The 23,162-nt window shown below is 55.7% G+C and overlaps 1 protein-coding gene across 3 annotated transcripts in view; it reads right to left on the bottom strand.

The window, feature by feature from the left end:
• Positions 1-1,419: 1,419 nt before the first annotated feature.
• The window catches only part of STK32C (serine/threonine kinase 32C), a 102,734-nt gene continuing 80,991 nt past the window's right edge, over positions 1,420-23,162 (bottom strand). For 2 of the 3 annotated variants that reach the window (XM_054503354.2, XM_054503357.2), the window contains exons 3-12: positions 22,094-22,245; positions 21,000-21,173; positions 19,943-19,980; positions 19,729-19,818; positions 19,435-19,538; positions 18,608-18,724; positions 17,063-17,188; positions 16,843-16,974; positions 2,948-3,015; positions 1,420-2,081 (exon numbers count right to left, since the gene is read on the bottom strand). In XM_054503354.2, coding sequence (XP_054359329.1) covers positions 1,940-2,081; positions 2,948-3,015; positions 16,843-16,974; positions 17,063-17,188; positions 18,608-18,724; positions 19,435-19,538; positions 19,729-19,818; positions 19,943-19,980; positions 21,000-21,173; positions 22,094-22,245 — 1,143 coding nt within the window. In that variant the 3' untranslated portion in view covers positions 1,420-1,939. Of the gene's footprint in view, positions 2,082-2,947; positions 3,016-16,842; positions 16,975-17,062; positions 17,189-18,607; positions 18,725-19,434; positions 19,539-19,728; positions 19,819-19,942; positions 19,981-20,999; positions 21,174-22,093; positions 22,307-23,162 lie in introns of all 3 variants that reach the window. The other variant, XM_063670415.1, reaches the window with a different exon arrangement.

The raw sequence follows: 23,162 nt of genomic DNA on the forward strand, positions 1-23,162 counted from the left end.
CGCGCTGTGTCTCAAAGGGTGCGTGGCTGCGGTGCTGGCGCGCGCTGTCTCATAAATGGTGCGTATGCGCTGTCTCTCGGTGTGTGCGTGTGTGCGGTGCTGGCGCGCGCTGTCTCTCATATAGGGTGCGCGCGTGTGCGGTGCTGGTGCGTGCTGTGTCTCATAAAGGGTGCGTGGATGTTCCCAGATGGTTGTCCTCATCCCAAGAGCAGGGCCTGGTCGCAGTCACTGGGCACTCACTGCTGGCCAATGATGAGCAGAGAGCCAGGGACACCTTGTGCCGCCGGTTCTCTGGCCCCTGCCCATGCACCGATGGTGATGGAGAATTTCCTGCCATGGTCTCTGGGGACCACAGACGGGCCCATCTCTGACCCTGGGCTTCTTAGAAAGCTGTGCAGATCCCAGGCAGTGGCCCTGGAGGAGGCCCTGGGCCCTCAGCATTTCCTTCCCGGGGCTCCCTCTGGCCCAGATGTGGGAGCTGATGTCCCCCACACCAGCATCTCCCACTCTGCCCCCATGTGGGGGGTGACCAAGGGAACCAGACAGTACCCACACCTCACCAGTGTCTCGGAGGAGGACAAGGTGCACCACCCTGCCATGTTCCCCACACCCCCACACCTGTCCTTCCCCCGAGCCTGTCTCTGACATCGCCAGACTTCCACAGAGCACACGACGCCTCTGGGCCTTCGCAGGGACCGGGCCACCCTTCCTGGTGGTGACTTGGGTGCCGTGTCCCCCATGTGAGCTGCTGAGGGCTGGAAGACTAGTTTCTGCCATGATTCAGAGGACAAGGGTGGGTGGGGGACAGGAAGCTGCATTCTATCCCCTCGGACTTCTGACTCTGCTCGCGGCATGGCCGGTTCTTCGGCCGTTGTCATCTCCATCTCGCAGCCCAGCCAAGGACAGGAGGGCCCTGTTTGCCAGGGGTGCAGCGGGGCTCACGGACAGGTCTAGGCACGTGTCCACTATGGCCGCTGTCCTGCGAGGGGGCATAGACCCGCCACACCCATTTCCCCAGAGAAAACCAGTGCAGGCCTGTCCGGAGCGCTGGGCTGAGGGGCTGAGCCCATCCTCCTCCAGCGAGACCAGAGAGAAGCACACAGGCCGTTTACCCAGTTACAGTTCCAACGACAGAACCACCCAGCCGCACGAGGGATGTGTCCCTTTATGGAGGGCCAAGCACTGTCCGGCACTACGGTGGCTCCACTGCACGGTGCTGTCCTGGGCTCCTCTGCCTCCAGGACCATCTCTGCCTTCCCCAGCCTTACAGCTCCAGGACCACAGAGACAGGCACCCACCCCAAAGCCATGGTCCTGGAGCTCTGGGGGAGCTCTGCCCTGAGGAGCTGCCCGCCCCAAGTCCAGGCCAACCAGAAACTGCAGGCACAGGCCTGACGGCCGGGCAGACACAGGACATACGCAGAACACGCAACACCAAGCGGTTCTCACATTGTAATTCTCAGAGGTGAAAACTATACAGAAATTGCTGGAGCAGTTTGAATCTCTAGAAAACATTCACCTCCCCACCCACTACCCCAACCCACGCCCTTGACCTCCAAGAACCGAGCCGAGCCGAGCCTGGGGCACCCACGGCCTGCGCTGCAAGGGTCACCTTGTGAGAAGGGCCGTGCACAGCCTCGGGGCTGAGCGAGGACAAAGACTCCTGTCCCATCCATGGCCCCAGCCCCCCGTGAGCGGTAAGAGGGCGCCCAGCAGCGCTTCCTCCATCCAGGAGGGTCTCGGGCCCACGGGCAATGCCCTCCACAGGTGTCCGCTGCACCACCACAAGCCTGAGGTGTGAAATGTGTCCGGGGCACTGTGGGCACCGCCAGCCAGGCTGCTGGGTGGGAACGTGAATGCCAGGCCTCGGCCCATGGCCCTCCCTCTGGCAGCCGAGTCTCCAAAGCAGCTCGAGGGGCGAGGACCACGGGCGTCCCGGCCTAGCCGCTCCCGGCTGAGGGGCAGATGGGGCCGCACATGGGCAGGGTGGAGCGTTCCGCCTCGTCCTCCACAGGCTCTGCAGCATCCCTGGACTCAGGGGTGGGGAGAGGTTCGCTCAGGAGGTCCTGGCTCCTCTTCAGCCTGGGGTGGCAGGAACACACAGAGGGCGTTACGCCCCCACCTCCCTGGCCTCGCGGTCCCAGGACCTGCCCACGGGCTCACGGGATAGGCCACGGCGTGGATGCCCAAGCATGGGCCATAGGCTGGGTGTCTGCCGGAAAGGCCATGCTCCCGACACACTGGGTGCGGCAGGGAGCCTGGGGACGGGTGGGGGCATGTGAGCATGCTGGCGAGGCTCGGTGTGTTTCCAGCCAGAAGCCGAAAGGCCTGGATGTGCAGGTGCCATAGGTCAGTGACTTGGGAATGAGGCTCGGCTAAGCCTCATTCTTCACCTGGTCGTCTGATCCCCAGGGTGCCAGCCAGTGCCCTCACCCATCTGCACGCGCCGCCCTGCACGTCCTGCCTCCAAGAGCTCAGACACACCTCCTCCAGGAGGCCCTCCTTGCCCCACGTGGGCAGAGGGGGCATTCATCCTCCCTTGGGCCCCACCGTGGCAGCTGCTGCTATTTCTGGCCTGCCTTGCCCACTGCCAGTCATCTGTGCCCTTTCTGTCCCCTAGGACCTGACATTCAGGAAAGGTCTGCTGAGAGACTGAGGGCATGCCTGGGTGGGGGAGTTGATGTGGCTCTGATGAGGCCTCCTAGGAAGTCACCATCCCTTATCTGGGCAAATGATGAGTCTCTCCCCAGAAGATTCCAGCCCTGGGCCCCGTGTGGAGCGCAAACATGCCAGAGCCTGGCAGGGGCCTCCCGCCGCTCCCCTCCACAGAGAGCAGGGCCACGCACCCCAGGCCCACAGGTGCCAGCTCACGTGGCCAAGAAAACCTTAACCTTAGCCCCATTTTCCTCCTGTCTGCCACCACGCCCACCCACCCCCAACACACTCACTTTTCTCTGTTAAAAATCACGAAGTCTTGCTGGATTGCATCGAGGCAGTCTTGAAGATAGTCGTTCTCCTGTGGACGGAAAGGCACACGTGAGTGTGGGGGACGCTGTCCAGGTTCCGCCCAACGTCACCTCAAGTGAGTGTCTGGGCATCCCCATCGGGCCTCCACCTGTGGCTTTCTTTGGACAATGGCCTCTGGGCTATTGAAGTACCCCAGCCCTCCAGCAGCCAGACTGCCTGGGAGCTCGCATCTCCGTGGGCGATTCACCCAAGCCCCGAGGATGCCAAGGCCCAGCTCCCTTGCCTCGGGGTGGACAGCTTGGACTTGCTCCGTGGGGCCTGCAGGACCAGGCAGAAGCTGTTCTCTGCAGGACTTTGCTGGAAACCACTCCCTTGCCAGGCCTTTCCCGTCTTGTACCGGGTTCTCCCAGCCCCTCATCACAGCACACACATGCCCGTCCCAGGCCTGCTTCTGGGGCCCTGCCCAGAGAATCCTGGAACCAGGGCTGTCTTAGAAGCAAGCCCTCAGGACAAGCTTGTGGACTGAGGCTGCCCCTGGCAGGACCCACCCTTACTAGTGTGTGATGGGCAGGCAGGACTACTTCCTGCGGGCAGCAGGACCACTTCCCAAGACGCAGGGGTCGGGGGAGGGCGTGGGTGGGGTGGAGGGGGTGCTGGCCGCTCAGCGCTGGCCTGGTGTGGGGAAAGCATCATTATGGTGACTGTGAACTTGGACGGTGACGTTGGTCACTACCAACGCGTGAACAAATGACAGACCCAGATGAGCCAAGTCACAGTGAAAAGTGCAGGGAGTCGCAGGCCTCGGGGTGGCATTAAAAGGGTCCCCACCTCCTGCAGCTGAGGGTGTTGAAAGGGCCCCCATATCCTGCAGCTGAGACAAGAGGATGCCCACTTGTGAGGACCGCAGAACCTCAGATCCATAGGAAGTCACCCACGTCACAGCCAACGCCCTGGGAGGGAGGGAGCTGGGCTCTGAAGGCCGGAGGGGACGTGTGAGCGGGTGCACACCAGAACGCTCACCCCTATCTAAACATACAAAAGGTACAGCAAAACCCAGTGTTACCATCTTATGGGACCACCCCCCCACCCCCCCGCAATTGGCCAGTGACAGAAGTATCGTTATGCAGCGCGTGACAACAGTCTGCGTGCACCCGACACAGACAACAGCATGCTTTCACAGCCCCAGCCAGGGCTAAGAGGACTCTTCCCTGTCACAGTGTTGTCTGTGCCTCAAACACCTGGACACTCTAGCCTGCTATCCATGGATCCTATTTTTGGTCTCACTCTGTCACCCAGACTAGAGTGCAGTGGCATGATCTTGGCTCACTGCCAACTCCGCTTCCTGGGTTCAAGTGATTCTCCTGCCTCAGCCTCCCAAGTAGCTGGGATTACAGGCGCCCACCACTATAGCCAGCTAATTTTTGTAGAGACGGGGTTTTACCATGTTGGCCACGCCGGTCTTGAACTCCTGACCTCAGGTGTTCTGCCTGCCTTGGCCTCCCAAAGTGCTGGGATTACAGGCATGAGCCACCACGCCTGGCCCTGTGGATCCTATTAATGCTGATTGCCAAGTGGCAAGTACTCTGGACACCCTGTAAACCCACGTCCAGAGTGTGGGAGATCAACCCTGTGAAGATGCGGAAGGCTGTTCTCCGATGAATGTTTCAGGAATTTGGTGACGTGCGTCACCCTGGTTGTGCCCGCCAAGATAAAGGACAAGCCGTCTCACCTTGCACCACTTCCCATGAGGAAGGAAGCGTAGGGCTCGACATTTCTTGGGTTTGGGGAGCAGCTCATGTTCCCCACCCCGAGGCAGTGCCCTCCGTGTCTCTCCTGGATCTGTGGTGGTGTGAGGGTTTCACCCTGGCAGCTGGAATGTGGACTCTCTTCCCAGCCCTGCATGGGGATTGTCCCGCTGCTCCTCCTGGTGGTGTCACCCCGGTCCTAGGCGTTCCCTGCATGTGCACGGTGTGAGCGGCCAGCACCTTGCCGAGGACTCGAGAAGAAGCCGGCAGACTCCCACGCTCTCTCCATGTGGCTCTCTCCCTCCAGGCTTTGCCCTGTCACTGTGGCCTCCCCTAAAGGAGTCACAATCCTGGCAGGGGACCTGTCCTTAGTCATCAAGAAGAGGACAGGCTGGGTGATTTGCTGTGTCTCAGCACTCTCTGGTCTAACCCTGATATAGACAAGTCTGCAAACTCTGGCCGGCCTGAGAAGGTGATGGTGACCTAAGGCTCAGACTGCTCAGGAATGAGGGCCCGACTGAGCCACTGGGATCCTGCGATTCACAGTGACACAGGGTGGGAGGGGCTGGGGTGGGTGCCAGGGATGCAGAACGTGAGTGCCCGTCGTGGCCCTGCGTGCAGCCCAGCAGCAGGGGCTGTTGGTCATCCTACAACATCCACAGCCACGTTTTCCTAGGCAGAGGCCACCAGAAGCCTGAGGAGCTGCTCCAGAACCATCAGGAAGAGGTGGCTCTGAGCGGCGCCTGAGCCGGGCTGTGTCACCGAGATGTGCAACCACGACCCCTTTCCACAGGGACTCCCTTCCCAAGGTGCGTGGAGCGCTGCCAGCAGGACACCATGGCGGGGTCTCTGCCTGGCCTGGATCTGCCCTGCTCTTCCTCTGACGGCCCCTGCGTCCTCCTTGGGTGGCTGGAGCCCTTTGCCAGCACACACACAGCCAGGAGGCCACAGAGGGGCGCTTCGCCCATGACTGACTGGTGTGGGCATTTGAGAGACCAGCTCCCTCAGGGCAGGGACCTCTTGAGTCACAGGTGACGCTCCAGGGTCCCCTGAAGTGCAAAGCCGCTCCCCACAGGGTTTCCAGATTTCTGCTGGAAAGCCAAGCTCTGCTGGCATCTCCCATCCCGGGGGGAGCAGGGGGCAGGGGTCTCTCCTGGATGTGCTTTCTGAGTAACTCGACCAGGAATCCCCATCTCAGGGCACCCGTGGTGCCTCCACACATGCTGAGACACAGCATCGGACCCCAGATGTCACCCACAGTGATGAGGGGCCTGGGAAATGGACCAGGCTTCAGTCCCTAACACCATCACAAACCTGCTTGGCAGCTCAGGTGCAACTGTCAAACCCCTCAGCATTCAGTGGAAATGCAAGGGACCCAGAATAGTCAAATAATGTCCAAAAAGAACAAAATTGGGGGATTCACAGATCCTGATTTGAAAGCTTGCTATAAAGCTACAGTTATCAAGATGGTGCGGTCCCGGCGCAGGGCAGACATCTGGACCAATGGAATAAAATGGCAAGTCAAAAAACAAGGTGTGATGTCAAAAGCAATTCAATGGGGGAAAGAATCGTCTTTTCAGCAAATGGTGTTGGGACAGTCAGATATTCACCAATGGGAGAATGAAGCTGGACCCTCACCTGACATTGTTCATAAAAATTAATCACGCAGCTAAATGCAAAAGCTGAAACTATACAATACTTAGAAGAAAGTGTGCGAGTAAATCCCTGTGGCCTTAGCTGAGGTGATGGATCCTTCGACAAAACACAGCAGCTGAGGAGGAGACAGCCACACTGGACAATGTCAAGGTCCAAGACTTCCCTGCTGCAAATGATGCTCTCAAGAAAGAGAAAAGACAGCCCACAGAACAGGAGGAAACACCTGCCAGTCACCTGTCTGACCAGACACCTGCGTCCAGGAAATAAAAGACATGACTCCTACGAAGAAACACAAAGATGAGCAAAGACTTGACTCCTACGAAGAAACACAGAGACGAGCAAGGACTTCTGGCTTCTGCTCCGCCGCAAACAACGCGGAAGGCCTCATTCCCATCCCTGCAACAGGAAAAATGCTGAACTAATGAAAATCAATGACTTTTCCTGGACCCATCAGAGAGCTGAGGTCAAAGCACTGCCACGACCCCCAAGTCTGGAGAGACAGGGGAGCAGAGTCACAGCTGAGACCCGCTGGCCTGGAACAGAACTGATGGTGCAGGAGCTGCAGGAACACCTCCCGGGCAGCTCCGGGGAACGGCTGGGGCCGTGTGCAGAACTCCTGCAGCTGCGGTCTTATGGGGCCCCCAACCTTTTGTGGGTTTCCCCTCCAGGAACCCTGCCAGGTCTTAATGAAGCCAAGGATGATCCCTTCCCGGCTCTGGCATGGGATGGGGACAGTCACCGCTGTGAAATACACCCAGAGCATTCTCCACAGCAAATGGAATTTGCTCTCCAAAGGAAAGGCTTATCTCACTTGAGGGGAAGACTGTTTTTCAGCCTGTACCCTGCTTTAGCCTGTCTCACCTAAGGGGAGGGGAAAAGCAGATCAACAACCGTGAAGGGGCACAGGCCCCCAAGACTGAGATTTGGTCACAGACTGTGGAACAGTTCCCTCCCCGCCATCTTCCCAACACACCCACAGGGCCTCCGCAGTGTGACAGGGATTCCAGCAGAGAGGGCCACAAGACGCAGACTCTCTCTGAGGAGGAGAATTTAGGGAAGCCCAAGGGCAACCCGGGAAATGAAAACAAATGTGAAGCCTCTGGTACCCACAGCTACAGCAGACATTAAACCCTGCCCCAAACCTGGCCAAATTACATAAACCTCACACTAAAGGCCCATCCACTTCAGCTCTTATTACCAGATACATCATGTCCAGCTTTCAACAAACACTACAAGGCAGACTACAAGGTCTTAAGGAAAAAAATAGAGTGTGAAGAGACAATGCACACATTAGAATGGATCCAGATATGGCATCCATGTTGGAATTATCAAACAGGAAATTTGAAATAACTGTGATTAATATGGTAAGGGGTCCAAGGGAAAAGCAGGCAAGAACAGATGGGGAACGGATGGGCAATGTAAGTAGAGAGATGGAAACTCCAAGGAGGGATCAAAAGGAAACGCTGGAAATAGAAAACACTGTAACAGAAATGAGGATGCCTTTGATGGTTCCTCAGCAGACTGGATCCAGATGAGGAAGGATCTATGAGCTTGAAGAAATGTCAACAGAAACTTCTCAAACTGAAATGCAAAGAGAAAAAAAAAGAGTGAAAAAAAATGAACAGAATATCCAAGAGCTGTGGGACAATTTCAAACGGCACCACATATGCATAATTGGATTTCCAGCAGGAGAAGAGAAAGAGAACAGAATATTTGAAATAATAATGACTGGGAATTTTCTGAAATTAATGACAGACACCAAACCACAGATCCAAGAAGCTCAGAGAACACCAAGCAGAATGAATATTAAAAAAAAATCTGTACCTAGGCATATCATTATTCAAATTGCAGAAAACCAAAGACAGAGAAAATCTTGAAATGAGCTGGGGGTGGGGGATGGGAAGGAATTCTACTTACAGAAAAAGAATTAGAGCAGACTGCCTGTTAGAAATCACATAAGCAAGAAGAGAGTGGAGTGAAATATTTAAAGTGTTGAAAGTAAAAAACCTACCAATCTAGAATTCTATATCCAGTGAAATTATTCTTTAAAGGTGAAAGAAAAGACTTTTTTGGACAAACAAAAAGGGAAGGAATTCATCTCTGTTAGACCCACCCTATAAGACATGTTAAACAAAGTTCTTCAGGGGAAAGGAAAATGATTTAGTTCAGCAACTTGGGTCTACATAAAGAAAGGAAGCACTTTAGAGGAGGAATGAATAAAGGTAAAATGAAATTTTTAATTTTTCTTAATTGATCCAAAAGATAACTGTTTAAAATAACAGTAGTAGCAACGTAATGAGCAATTATAGCATACAGATAAATGAAAGGAATGACAGCAATGTCATCAGGAACAGGAGGAATGCATGAGAGGTGCCGTCACAAGGCATCCCACTGCACATGAGGGGGCAGTGTCAGGTGAAGGTAGACTGTATGGTAAAGGTATACTGCAATGTCCAGGCCAACCACTAAAAATATTTCAAGAAGAAGTATAATTAAACAGGCTAGGAGAGGAGATAAACTAGAATAATATAAAATGCTTAATTAAAACCAGAAAAGGCAGAAAAATAGGGAAAAAGGAAGAACAATAAATAGACTACAGTTACAAATAAGGTAGATATCATATTGAACTATATAAATTACCACTTATTTATTTACAAGACAGCGTGTCTCTCTGTTGCCCAGGCTGGAGTGCAGGGGCATGATCATAGCTCACTGCAGCCTTGAACTCCTGGGCTCAAGCGATCCTACTGCCTCAGCCTCCTGCGTAGCTGGTATCACAGGTGTATCCCACCACACCCAGATAATTTTTTTTTTGTAGAGACAGGGTCTCGCCATGTTGCCCAGCCTGGTCTCAAACTCCTGGACTCAAGCAATCCTCTCACCTCAGCCTCTCAAGTCGATGGAACTACAGGCATACACTGTTACCCCTGGCTAATTTTTTTAAGTCTTTTATAGAGCTGGTGATAAGGTTTGGCTGTCTCCCCACCCCAATCTCAGCTTGAATTGTGACTCCCACAATTCCCACGTGTCGTGGGAGGAACCCGGTGGGAGGTGATTGAATTATGGGGGCGGGTCTTTCCTGTGCTGTTGTCATGATAGTGAATGAGTCTCATGAGATCTGATGGTTTTAAAAACAAAAGTTTCCCTGCACAAGCTCTCTCTGCCATCCATGTAAGATGTGACTTGCTCCTCCTTGCCTTCCGCCATGATTGTGAGGCCTCCCCAGCCATGTGGAACTGTAAGTCCATTAAACCTTTTTCCTGTATAAATTACCCAGTCTCGGATATGTCTTTATTAGCAGCATGAAAACAGACTAATACAGTAAATTGGTACCAGTAAAGTAGGGCGCTGCTGAAATGATACCCGAAAATGTGGAAGCAACTTTTCAGAACTCGGTAATAAGTAGAGGCTGGAACCGTCTGGAGGGCTCAGAAGAAGACAGGAAAATGTGGGAAAGTTTGGAACTTCCTAGAGACTTGTTGAATGGCTTTGACCAAAATGCTGATAATGATATGGACAATGAAGTCCAGGCTGAGTTGGTCTCAGATGGAGATGAGGAACTTGTTGGGAACTGGAGCAAAGGTGGCTCTTGTTATGCTTTAAGCAAAGAGACTGGCAGCATTTTGCCCCTGCCCTAGAGATTTGTGGAACTCTGAATTTGAGAGAGATGATTTAGAGTATGTGGCAGAAGAAATTTCTAAGCAGCAAAGCATTCAAGAGGTGACTTGGGTGCTGTTAAAGGCATTCCATTTTAAAAAGGAAACAGCATAAAAGTTCAAAAAATTTGCAACCTGACAATGCAATAGAAAAGAAACTCCTGGCTGGGCACGGTGGCTCATGCCTGTAATCCTAGCACTTTGGGAGGTTAAGGCAGGCAGATCACCTGAGGTCAGGAGTTCAAGACCAGCCTGGCCAACATGGCGAAACCCTGTCTCTACTAAAAATACAAAAATTAGCTGGGTGTGGTGGTGCGTGCCTGTAATCCCAGCTACTTGGGAGGCTGAGACAGGAGAATCACTTGAACTCAGGAAGCAGAGGTTGCAGTGGCAATGAGCTGTCATTGCACCACTGCACTCCAGCCTGGGTGACAGAGCAAGACTGTCTCAAAAAAAAAAAAAAAAAAAAAAGGAAAAAAAAAAGAAAACCCCATTTTCTGAGGAGAAATTTGCATAAGTAACAAGGAACTGAATATTAATCACCAAAACAATGGGGAAAATGTCTCCAGGGCGTGCCACAGACCTTTGCGGCAGCCCCTACCATCACAGACTCAGAGGAAAAATGGTTTCATGGGCTAGGTCCAGGGTCCCTCTGCTGTGTGCAGTCTAGGGACTTGCTGCCCTGCATCCCAGCCACTCCAGCTATGACTGAAAGGGGCCAAGGTACAGCTCAGGCCGTGGCTTCAGAGAGTACAAGCCCCAAGCTGTGGCAGCTTCCATGTGGTGCTGAGCCCGTGGGTGCACAGAAGTCAAGAATTGAGGTTTGGGAGCCTCTGCCTACATTTCAGAGGATGTATGGAAATACCTAGATGTCCTGCCTGGACAGGCAGAAGTTTGTTGCAGGGGTGGGGCCTTTATGGAGAACCTCTGCTAGGGCAATGCAGAAGGGAAATGTGGGGTTGGTGTCCCTACACAAAGTCCCCACTGGGGCACTGCCTAGTGGAGCTCTGAGAAGAGGGCCACCATCCTCTAGACCCCAGAATGGTATATCTACCAACAGCTTGCACCATGCACCTGGAAAAGCTACAGACACTCAATGCCAGCCCACAAAAGCAGCCGGGAGGAAGGCTGTACCCTGCGGAGCCACAACGGCAGAGCTGCCTAAGACCATGGAAACCCAACTCTTGCACCAGCATGACCTGGATGTGAGAGATAAGAGTCAAAGATGTTCATTTTGAAGCTTTAATATTTGACAGCCCTGCTGGATTTCAGACTTGCATGGGGCCTGTCGCCTCTTTGTTTTAGCCAATTTCTCCCATTTGGAATGGCTGTATTTACCCAATGCCTGTACCCCTATTTTATCTAGGAAGTCACTTGCTTTTGATTTTACAGACTCATAGGCAGAAGGGACTTACTTTGTCTCAGATGAGACATTGGACTGTGGACTTTTGAGTTAATGCTGAAATAAGACTATGGGGGACTGTTGGGAAGGCATGATTGGTTCTGAAATGTGAGGACATGAGATTTGGGAGGGGCTGTGTCCCCACCCCAATCTCAGCTTGAATTGTGACTGCCACAATTCCCACGTGTTGTGGGAGGAACCCGGTGGGAGGTGATTGAATTATGGGGGCGGGTCTTTCCTGTGCTGTTGTCATGATAGTGAATGAGTCTCATGAGATCTGATGGTTTTAAAAACAAAAGTTTCCCTGCACAAGCTCTCTCTTTGCCTGCCGCCATCCACATAAGACGTGACTTGCTCCTCCTTGCCTTCCACGACTGTGAGGCCTCCCCAGCCATGTGGAACTGTAAATCCATTAAACCTTTTTCCTGTATAAATTACCCAGACTCAGGTATGCCTTTATTAGAAGTGTGAAAATAGACTAATACAGATGGGTCTCACCTTGTTGCCCAGGCTGGTCTCAAACTCCTGGACTCAAGCAGTCCTCTTGCCTCAGCCTCCCTGGTCACTTTAAATGTGAATGGTCTAAAATACACCAATTAGGTCAGGCACAGTGGCTCACATCTATAATCCCAGCATTTTGGGAGGCTGAGGTGGGAGGACTCCAAGAGTTTGAGACCAACCTGGACAACATAGTGAGACCCTGTCTCTACAGCAAAATTTTTTTCAAATGAGCCAGGTGTGGTGGTGCACACCCACACTTCCATCTATTCTGGCAGCTGGGGCAGGAGGACCACTTGAGCCCAGGAAGTCAAGGCTAAAGGGAGCTATCATTGCACCACTGCACTCCAGTTTTGGTAATAAAGCAAGACCCTGTCTCTAAAAAAAAATAAAGTACAATAAAATATGCCAATTAAAATACATTGTCAGAGTAGACTAAAAAAAGACAATAAAAATCTTAAAACATTTGGATAGACATTTCTCTAGACACAATGCCTGATAAAACACCTCAAAAGATGTTCAATATAATCAGAGAAATGCAAACCATAACCACACAATCACTGCACACTAAGATACCTATGATTGGGCCGGGCGCAGTGGCTCACGCCTGTAATCCCAGCACTTTGGGAGGCCGAGGTGGGCGGATCACGAGGTCAGGAGATCGAGACCATCCTGGCGAACACAGTGAAACCCTGTCTCTACTAAAAATACAAAGAATTAGCCGGGCGCGGTGGCGGTCGCCTGTAGTTCCAGCTACTGGGGAGGCTGAGGCAGGAGAATGGCATGAACCCGGGAGGCGGAGCTTGCAGTGAGCCGAGATAGCACCACTGCACTCTGGCCTGGGCGAAAGAGCAAGACTCCATCTCAAAAAAAAAAAAAAAAAAAGATACCTATGATTTTTTAAAAAATAAACCAGACAATTACAGGACTTGGTAAGTATATGGAGAAATTAGAACCCTCACACACTGCTGGTAGGGGCATAAAATGGCACACCTGCTGTAGAAAAGGGTAGGCGTTTCCTCCAAACATGAAGCACAGAGTCACACATGACCCAGTGGGTTCATGCCTAGGTATGTGCTCCCCAAAAATAAAAGTACATATCTACACAAAGACTTGTATGTGAACGTTCACAGAAGCATTATTCATAATAATGAAAAATGTTAACAAGTGGAAAGAACAAATACTCATTAACTGATGACTGGATAAAGGAAAGGTGATATATATGTGGAATATTACTCAGCCATCAACAGGAATGAAGCACTGACAGGCTACAACGTGGACGGGCCTCAAAAGCATCCTGCGAAGTGAAAGAAGCCAGCTACAAAGACCACATAGTGTGTAACTCCACTTCCATGAAATGCCCACAACAGGCAACCCTACAGAGACAGAAAGTAGCTTCGTGGCTGCCAGGGGAGGGGAGAAGAGGGGAATGGGGCGTGACTGCTAATAGGTGGGGTCTTTCTCTTACATTACATGAAAAGGTTCTAAAATCAGATTGTGGTAGAGGATTCACAGCCCTGTGACTACATTAAAAACCATGGAATTATATGCTTTACATGGGTGCACTGTATATTGTATGGAATGTGAAGGAATGTGAATTGTATCAAAATAAAGCCGTTTCCAAAAACCTCTCTCAGCCTCAAGGTTAACAGTGGGACTTTTTTTTGGAGTGATGCTTTCCTTTCAGAACACCTCCTACCCTCAAGCCAAAACATCTCCCCACAACCAACCCAAGACAAAGCCGAGCTCCTCCCGCTCACAGGTGCCTGGCCTCACCTGTTCCCAGCCAGAGCCTCCTGGGAGCTCAGCATGGCCAGCTGGGCTCTGCACACTGTCCATCCCTGAGTCTCCCATGAGGGCTCCTACACCCCATCCTGGGCCTGTTTCTACACCCAGAGCCCTGGCTCCGGACACGCTGTGGTAGGGGAAACTTAAATATCTGATGGGGGGAATGCCAAAGAACCCCCCAACCCCGAGAACCTTCCAACCATCCTGTGGTTCTCGACAGAGCCTCACAGTGGCCACCTGGCAGACCGCAGCTCTCCACCGGCAATTCTGCCTGAGGACACCCGGGGCTGCTGGCAGCAGTCCTGGAAGAGGGGCGAGGATGGGAGCCCGACCCACTGGGGGGCTGTGTTCCCCCCAAAATCAGGGCACCCAGGACATGACCCCACCCCTGCCCCCCACATCATGGTGAGGAGGGGACTGACACCCGTGTTCTGCCCAGAAGCAACACAGGGCCCACCAGGTCTGAGGAGGCTGCACGGGGGCTGAGGCATGAGAGTTTCCCAGAACATCCACCACAGGCTCAGGCAGACACGGGGCAAGCGGACCACCAAGGGACCCAGGGTCATCACTGTCACCCCGACATCAACATACAACCGTAGCTACTCCTTGGTGAATATCAGCCACATCCTGGTAGTATGGGCCAAACTGTGTCCCCAAAAATGACACACTCAAGTTCTAATCCTGGGTACCTGTGAATGTGACCTCATTTGGAAGTGAGGTCTTTGCAGATATCATCAAGATAAGATGGGGCCATACCGGATCAGGGTGGGCCCTATATCCAATGCCTGGTGTCCTTATGAGAAGAGGGGAGGAGATGGAGACGCACATACATGCAGACCCCACGCGGCAGCAAAGCAGGGGCTGGGGGGATGCATCTAGGCCAAGGCAGCCTCTACCGGAGGGTAGAGGGGCAAGGACTGGTTTTCCTCCCCGGAGAGCCTTCAGAGGGGGCACGGCTTTGCTGACATCTTAACTTTGGACTCAGGCCTCCAAGCCATGAGACAACACATTTCTTTTTAAATCTGCTGATTAAAAGGGAGCCTATTGATGCTCTATTGTGACTATCACGTTCACACGGAACACGAACCACGTCCACATTGGGAACACCACGTCCTCACATGGCAGAGGATCAAAGACTCAAAAGAGGACTGAAGTCACCCTTCTACAACAGCATTAACCCCACTCATGCTGGAAGAACCTACATGGCCCCATCAGCCCCCAAAAGTCCCATCTCTACCACCACCACAATAGGAAGCAAATTCCAACATGAGTTTTAGGGGAAACATTTCAACCACAGCACCCATCAAATCCCTGATGAGGCCACGACCTCAGTCAGTATTAGCTCACACTCTGGTGAGACCCAGAAGCAGGGAACAGAGCTGCACCTGACAAGGCCACGACCTCAGACAATATTAGTTCACACTCTGCTGAGACCTGGAAGCAGGGAACAGAGCTGAGACCATGACCTCAGTCAATATTAGCTCACACTCTTGTGAGACCCCGAAGCAAGAAACAGAGCTGCACCATACCTGGACTTCCGGTTTACAGAAACTATGAGATCATCACATAACTGCCCAGGGGTTCGCCTTACCCGCTGCCTAGACAGAGCCAATTATCAAGACAGGGGAGCTGCAGGAGACAGAGTAGTTCACGCACAGCCAGCTGTGCAGGAGACCACTTCGTTATGACCCAGATCCGTCTCAGAGAGATGCACTGCTGTTCTTCATCCACCTGAATCGTGGTCACCTGTCCTGGCAGCCCCAGAATACCAGCATGCCTGGGTGAGCATGAGGGCTTCACGTGGCCGTCCCCGCACACACACAACCAAATCCAGCACACCTGGGCGAGTGTGAGGGCTTCACATGGCTGTCCTGGCACACACACCTGATGCCGACGCACCTCGGCAAGTGTGAGGGCTTCACGTGGCCATCCCTGCACACACAACTGATGTCAACGCACCTGGGCGAGTGTGAGGGCTTCACGTGGCCATCCTGGCACACACTCACAACTGACATCAACGCACCTGGGTGAGTGTGAGGGCTTCACGTGGCCATCCCCGCACTCACAACTGACATCGATGCACCTGGGCGAGTGTGAGGGCTTCACGTGGCCATCCCCGCACTCACAACTGACATCGATGCACCTGGGCGAGTGTGAGGGCTTCACGTGGCCATCCCCGCACTCACAACTGACATCGATGCACCTGGGCAAGTGTGAGGGCTTCACGTGGCCATCCCCGCACTCACAACTGACATCGATGCACCTGGGCGAGTGTGAGGGCTTCACGTGGCCATCCCCACACACACAACTGACATCGATGCACCTGGGCGAGTGTGAGGGCTTCATGTGGCCATCCCTGCACACACAACTGACACTGACACACCTGGGCGAGTGTGAGGGCTTCACGTGGCAGTCCCCACACACACAACTGACACTGACATACCCGGGCGACTGTGAGGGCTTCATGTGGCCGTCCCTGCACACACAACCAAAGCCAGCACACCTGGGCGAGTGTGAGGGCTTCACGTGGCCATCCCTGCACACACAACTGACATCAACACACCTGGGCGACTGTGAGGGTTTCACATGGCTGTCCCGGCACACACATCTGATGCCGACGCACCTGGGCAAGTGTGAGGGCTTCACGTGGCCATCCCCACACACACAACCAAAGTCAGCACACCTGGACAAGTGTGAGGGCTTCACGTGGCTGTCCCCACACACACAACTGATGCCGACACACCTGGGCGAGTGTGAGAGCTTCACGTGGCTGTCCCCACACACACACCTGATGCCGACGCACCTGGGCGAGTGTAAGGGCTTCACGTGGCTGTCCCCACACACACAACTGATGCCGACACACCTGGGTGAGTGTGAGAGCTTCATATGGCTGTCCCCGTGCACTCATAACCCCAGCCCTGGTTGTCCCTGCCCACCTGCTTCATAAGGAGCGAGGTGGGGGCTGGGAAAGGCAGAAGGGAGGTCTCTGGCCTTCTCAGGACTTCAGGAAACGATCTGCTGGACTTCCGAGATGTGTGGGCTGCCAGGGGTCCCTGCACGCCTTGGTCGGTGGTGGAGAGGAGCCCCAAGCCCAGCCCGCCGCCGCGCCCTGAGCCTGCCCCGGCACTCACGGACTGGGAGCTGTCCCTGCTGTTGTCCCGGGACTTGTTCTTGGCCAGGCGCTTCTTCTTCTTGTGCAGGGGCCTGGACTCCAGGATCATCTCCTCCAGCTCAAAGGTGGGGTCGCAGTGCAGACGGCCTTTCTACAGAGGGATGGGTGCTGAGCCCCGGCCCGTGGATGACGCCATGTCCATCCCCAGGGCCCCCCACCTGAGCTGCCCACAGGCTTACGTTGGGCACGAAGCCCGGCTCCACCCTCTTCTCGCTCAGGTGGTCCCACAGCACGCCGGCCAGCGCCGGGGCTGCCCGCACGTCCTGGAGGCTGGAGAGCCGGTGCTCGGGGTTCACAGTGAGGAGCTGCAACCAGGCATGAGTCAGAGGGCCCAGGGCCCACAGCCCACCAGGCACGGAATAGCCCGCTACCCCCAGGCCAGGGCACCCTGAGGAGGGTCCCGCCAGGCCTGAGGTTCGGAATTCAGGAACCTCAGGACCACGTGAGGAAGGGTGGTGCCGACGGTCGACCTCAGGCAAAGCACCGCCGCTGGCTCAGCATGTGGCCCAAGGGACGCCTGCTCTGAGTGCTGCCACCTAAACCCCTGGCGCCAGAGGACAGCAGAGGGATCTGCAGAGAAGGCTCTGCCGGGATTTGCCAGGAGGTGGCAGCGGAGGCCTGGCTAGCGGCTAACACTCCGCATGTGGCTGGCCTCACAGTAACTATCCCAGAGCCGCTTCCTTCACCGAATCATGGGACCTCCACAGGCCAGGTGAGCCCGGGGCAGCCGTGCGTGGCCTGGGAAGCAAGATCCCAGCGCTGGCACCTCCCGCCTTTCCAGGGAAAATGCCGCAGACCCAGACCCCGTGCGAGGTTTCCCAGGCCTGGGCTTGGGCGTGTGGGTCATCCCCGGTCCCCACGCAGGCCCTCTCTAGCCCAGTGCCACCTTGTGAGCCACCTGGGCAGGTGTGGCTGAGCTTCGTGGGGCTACAGCAGAGTTAAGAGGCTCTCGGGGCTGGGGAGAGGCCCCAGCAGGCAAGGCCTCCCTAAGGCTTTAGGCTGCTTGGCTACAATTCCAGGGCAGGAGGCTCTACCTGCCCGAGACATGGGAGCTGGGAGGCAGCTGGGCCCTTGCGGCACACTCGCTCCCCTCCCTGTCCTGCCTGGGCCTGGCTCTGACTCCGAACCCCCTATGGTGTTAATGCGAGGCTCTGAATGGGGAGCCGTGCAGCCCAGTCAAGGCACAGCCCCGGCCTAGTACCAGATCACAACTGGGAGGCACTACTGATGGCCACACCCCTGCCCGTGTCCCTGCCAGGCTGATGTCCCCTGAGAGGCGTCTGCAGTGGGCAGTGGCTGCCCACCTTCCCCAGGAGGCACTGGGGCAAAGGGTCCTGGAGACAGCATGGGCTTGAACCCGGCCACCCCACACCCTCCTTCCAATACGTGGGACAAGGGGACCTGGCTCAGGGCTCCTCTGTGGTGACCGGCAGGGCGGGTGCACAGCCTGCTGTGAGGGTGCCTGGGGACACAGCTCAGGGGATCACCAGGACACCAGTGACCTGGTAGGGCTCGCCATGAGATGGCCACAGAGCCTGCCACCAGCTTGCTTCCTGGGGCTTGGGGCTGCCATCTGCAGAGGCCCACACAGGTTGCAGTGAAGGGGCTGTGCCTGCCAGGAAGCGGCACTAAGTGTGCACTGGAGGGGGTGCCCCGAGCCGCAGGTGAGTGAGGGAGGGAGGTGGGTGCTCGGTGGGTGAGGAGGCTCAGGGATGGGGACTCACCTTCCGCAGCAAGGCCACCATCTCCTTGGACCACGTGGGGACATACTGGACGCTCACGGTGCTGAACAGCTGCACCAGGGACTCGACGGCGTTGCTGGAGTGGATGTCGTAGGGCCTCTGGAGACAGGGAGGCAGTGCTGGGCAGGTCCTCCTGGCCCCCAGGACACCCAGAACAATGCCAGACACAGGTGCCATCGCCCTAAGAGGACCCCCTCCCCCCACCCCAAGTGCAAGCACAGCTCTGAGCACAGCCTGGCCTCCACCTGCCGCGGAGGAGCCTGGGTTAGATAAAGCTTGCACCGGGGTCCTGCACCATAGCTGCTGCGCCCATCTGGCTGGGATCCCGGGGGGCCTGGGTCCAGGTAGATCAGCCTCAGAGGGCCAGGAGGGAGCTGGCTTCCTCAGAGGTGGGGTCCTGTGCAGGGCTGAGGGGTACGGTCCACAAGAGGACCCCCAGCCTCCCGGTCTCCAGGACTGGCCTCGCCATAGCCACAAGGGTGAGAGCACAGGGCCCCAAAAGAAACTTTTTGTGGAAAGTTCTGAGGCAGCACCCCGGCTGGCCAGTTCTCAGCCTTGTCCACCCCCACAGAGGCCGGCTTGCAGGCCCCAGCAGCAGCCCCGGGAAACCACAGTGAGTCTGTCCTTCCTCCTCCTGCTCAGGCATTCCACCACCAACTGCACACTTTGATAAAAGCGTGACTCCTCAGACAGAGTGGAGACATCCCTGGGCACCTGGGCACTGGGGGCAGCCACCCCCTCCCCGGCACTGGTGGGGGCAGAGGGCAGGGGCCTGGCGGCCAAGCTCGGGGGCTGCAGGGGGTCCATACCCATCCTCGCAGCAGCTCATAGGCCATCACCCCCACCGACCACCAGTCCACCTCAAAGGAGTAGCCGGTCCCGCCGTTGACAAAAGAGTGGAAGATCTCCGGAGCTTTCCGACAGAAAGAAGGAACAACAGCTGCCATGGGGTCACAGCCCGGACCCGTGGGCACAGGGCCGGCACCTTGAGGCCACATCCCGAGATCAGGCTGCCTCCAGGGTGGGACAGAGAAGCCACCGAGGTCTTGTCCTTCCCACCTGGAGGAAGCCAGCTCCCATCTGGGACCCCAGCTCGGGCTCACCCATGTACGGCTTGGTGCCTGCTAACGCCGTCGCCCGCTCCCCGTCCTTGATGATGGTGGCGATGTTGAAGTCGGTCAGGTGTGCATGTCCTGTGCAGAGAGGGGCCAGGTGTGGCTGTCCCAGGACCAGAGACACATCCTTGCGTGCAGGATCCCCTGACAGGCCCATCCCTGCCACCACCCACCTGGGCTGCCCACACCCAGCCCCACACACCTCTCTCATCCAGGAGAATGTTGTCAGGCTTGACATCTCTAGAAAGAGCAGAAAGTGGGAAGGTGAGTTGGGAAATCTGCCCTGTTTCTGCCCTGGAATCTGTCACAATCCCTGGAGTCCCCAGGACATCCCACCAACCCACTCGAGGCAGAGGCCTGGGAGCTTGACTTGGTCCTTGGATGATGCTAGGACCTCACACCCCTGCGTGGGGGCAGAGGCAATGAAGTCAGCCACTTCATCCCCTGTGGCATCTGGACAGCAGCACACACCTGGCACCAGATGCTGGGAGGGGGCCTGGAGCCCCAGAGGACAAGAGCAATTGCTGGCAGGGTCTGCCCTCCCCCTCCAAGACTCAGCCTCTAGGAGACCAAGCCGCCTTGGCTCTCGCTTTGCCCCGACTTTTCCAGGCACACAGCCAGTGCTCAGTGACTGGTGCCTAGGTCATAACCAGACATCCGGGTCCCCAAAAGCAGAAATGCAAACACCAGTCCCTTCGACTTTAAAATATACCTCACAGATATTTTCATTTTGTTCCATAGCTGCGGAATTTCAGCCTAATTTCTGCTTCCCCATTTCACTTCCTTCATAATCTGCTTCCTATTTTCTTTTTTTAAATTTTATTTTCAGAGCCATCACACCGGCTCTGCTTCCTAATTTCATCTGCTTTAAGCTAACGTTAAAATTAGTTTGGATTCCCTGGGACGTGGTGGATGGGCAAACGGGAGCCTTCAGTTAAATGGACCAGGTGAAAGCCACCTACTGTGACCCAGCCTGGTGGTCTGTCCACCAGGGCTAACGGCCCTCTGTGCCCAGTCTCAGCTGGGGCTGCTGAGACGAGGTCCCCCTAGATGGACACCAGGCACACAGCTATGGGGCTGACCTGGTCGATGCAGGTGCCACAGCTGGGGGCAGGCACTCAGGCAAGGGTGAGGCAGAGGAGCTGGACCCGCTCTGCGGGAGTGCAGACACCCTGCCGGCAGCCTGATCTAAGGCTGCTTCAGCCCCGCCCACCTCAGCAGGTACCAGCAGGTACCTGCACCGTCTGCTACACACACACCTGTGGATGATGTGCTGGCCGCGCAGGTAGTCGAGAGCCAGCGCCATCTCGCAGATGTACAGCCTCACCGTGTCCTCGGAGAACTGCACGTTCTGCTGCAGGTGGTAGCGCAGGTCCCCGCCCAGAAGCAGGTCCACGACCATGAACATGTCCTCCTCGTCCTGGAAGGAGTACCTGTGGGCACCGATGGAGGGCCTGTTGTGCGCACAGCTGGGGAGCCAGTCATGGCTGCTCCCACAGCTGAAACTCCCCCACCCCAGCATCAGCCACCAGGCATTCCCAGGAGGAAGGGCCTGCCCAAGGCACTGATTGCACCCCAGCCCAGAGCTGCTCTGAGCCCAGATCCTGAGGAAAGACACACCACCCTGTGCTGGAGGTGGCCCAGCTGGGGCCAGAGGCACCTGGGAGTGGCCAATGCAGAGCAGAGCTACAGTGCCAGCTCCAGGTGCTTCAGGCTGCCCGGCCTCCTCTTCAGTAAAATGGGGATACAGACATCTGCCTCGGAGGGTTGTTACAGAAAATGAGGCCGTGTAGGTACCACTCTTGACACAGTATTGGGCAAAGAGCTGGCATTTAATAACCAGCATCCATGGTGATGACGATGGCAGTGATGGTGGTGGTGGTGACGGTGATGGTGAAGATGACGGTAGTGAGGATTGAGGGTGGTGGTGATGGTGAGAACAGTGACTGATGATGGTGATGAGAGTGATGATGGTTGCAGTGGCGATGATGGTGGTGATGGTGATGGTGGGTGATGACGGTGGTGAGTTTTTCAGTCCCTAAACTCTCCCCCACTGACTAGTGCCAGAGTCTCCATGGGGGCACATCTCCATTGTAGGGAAGCCCTGGTCTTCCGGCAGGCTCAGAAGAGACACTGCATTAACTAACCCCAGCATGCCATGGCCACCTGGGCCCCTGCCAGCCCTGGAGCACAGGAAGGGGGATAGATGAGGAGGGCTAGAAAGGGCCTGTGGGTGGCAGGGGCATCTCCGAGGCACGAGGGCCAGGGAGCACCCAGGGCGGGAGAGGACGGCCGGTGCCTTCCCAGCTTCAGGACGGTGAGTCTTTCTGCAGCGAGGCCGCGGCAGGCTCACCAGAGGTTCACCAGAAAGACGTGCTCGATCTCCTGCAGGATCTCCAGCTCCCGGAAGACGTTGCGGACCTCGTCGCGCTCGATGCACTGCTGCTTGTTCATGTACTTCATGGCGTACATCTTCTCCGTGTCCCGCTTCTGCACAATGCACACCTGGAGGGCACAGGGCTGTTCGGCAGGACGCCTGAGGACGCCTGGGGACACGTGGGGACACCTGGAAATGCATGGGGATGCCTGGGAACGCATCGTCAGGACACAAGGGGACACCTGGGGACGCGCCGCAGCCCCTCTGCCTCCTAGACGCGGCAGATGCATTCCTCTCTGCCACATATGGTAACATATTTGTTCTGGGGATTAAGATGTGGGTGTTTTGGAGGCCGTGATTCTGCCCCCAGAGGTTCCTGTACTGCTTAGCGTGTGGCCCTGGAGGCACCTGTCTCAGTCACATCCTGGCTCCGTGACTGTTACTGAAGACCCCTCCGAGACTCAGTCCTGCGTTTCAAGTCTGCAGCAGGACACATCTGTGAACAGGCGCTATCGCAAACAGACAGGGTCCAGCCTAAGAGCATCCAGGCATGAGTTGGAGCCACGCAGTGGCTGGTTGTGCGGGGAGCGCCCCTCACCAGCCACGACCTGGGAATGGAGTTTCGCCTTCCTAAACCCCAACATCCTTTTCCAGGGCTTGGAGCAGCAAGCAGCCCGGAGGGGTACTGGGGAATGAATGCGAAAACCCACTGAGCAGAGAGCTCCGCGCTCAGGAAGCCTCATCAACCATGGCTGCAGCTTCACCCTGGACGCACATCACTCCACACTCCAGAGACCGCCTCCCGTCTCAACACCGTGAGGCCAAGGCCCCTCACCCTGTCCTGCAAGGAGACACACAGAGTGAGCGTGGGGCTTGGGGGCCACCGCTGCCACCACAGCGGGACCCCCTCTGGGGCTCCAGTCCCCACATAGCTCTTCAGGCACTGTACCCTCTGAGCATGGATCATCGGTGTCAACACTGATGCCACAAACACATGGCTAATTGCTTGGCAGTGAGGATGAGAGTGAGGCGACGGGTGAGAAGC

This window comes from Pongo pygmaeus, chromosome 8 (genome assembly GCF_028885625.2).
Source record: "Pongo pygmaeus isolate AG05252 chromosome 8, NHGRI_mPonPyg2-v2.0_pri, whole genome shotgun sequence".
Taxonomy (NCBI): Eukaryota; Metazoa; Chordata; class Mammalia; order Primates; family Hominidae; genus Pongo; species Pongo pygmaeus.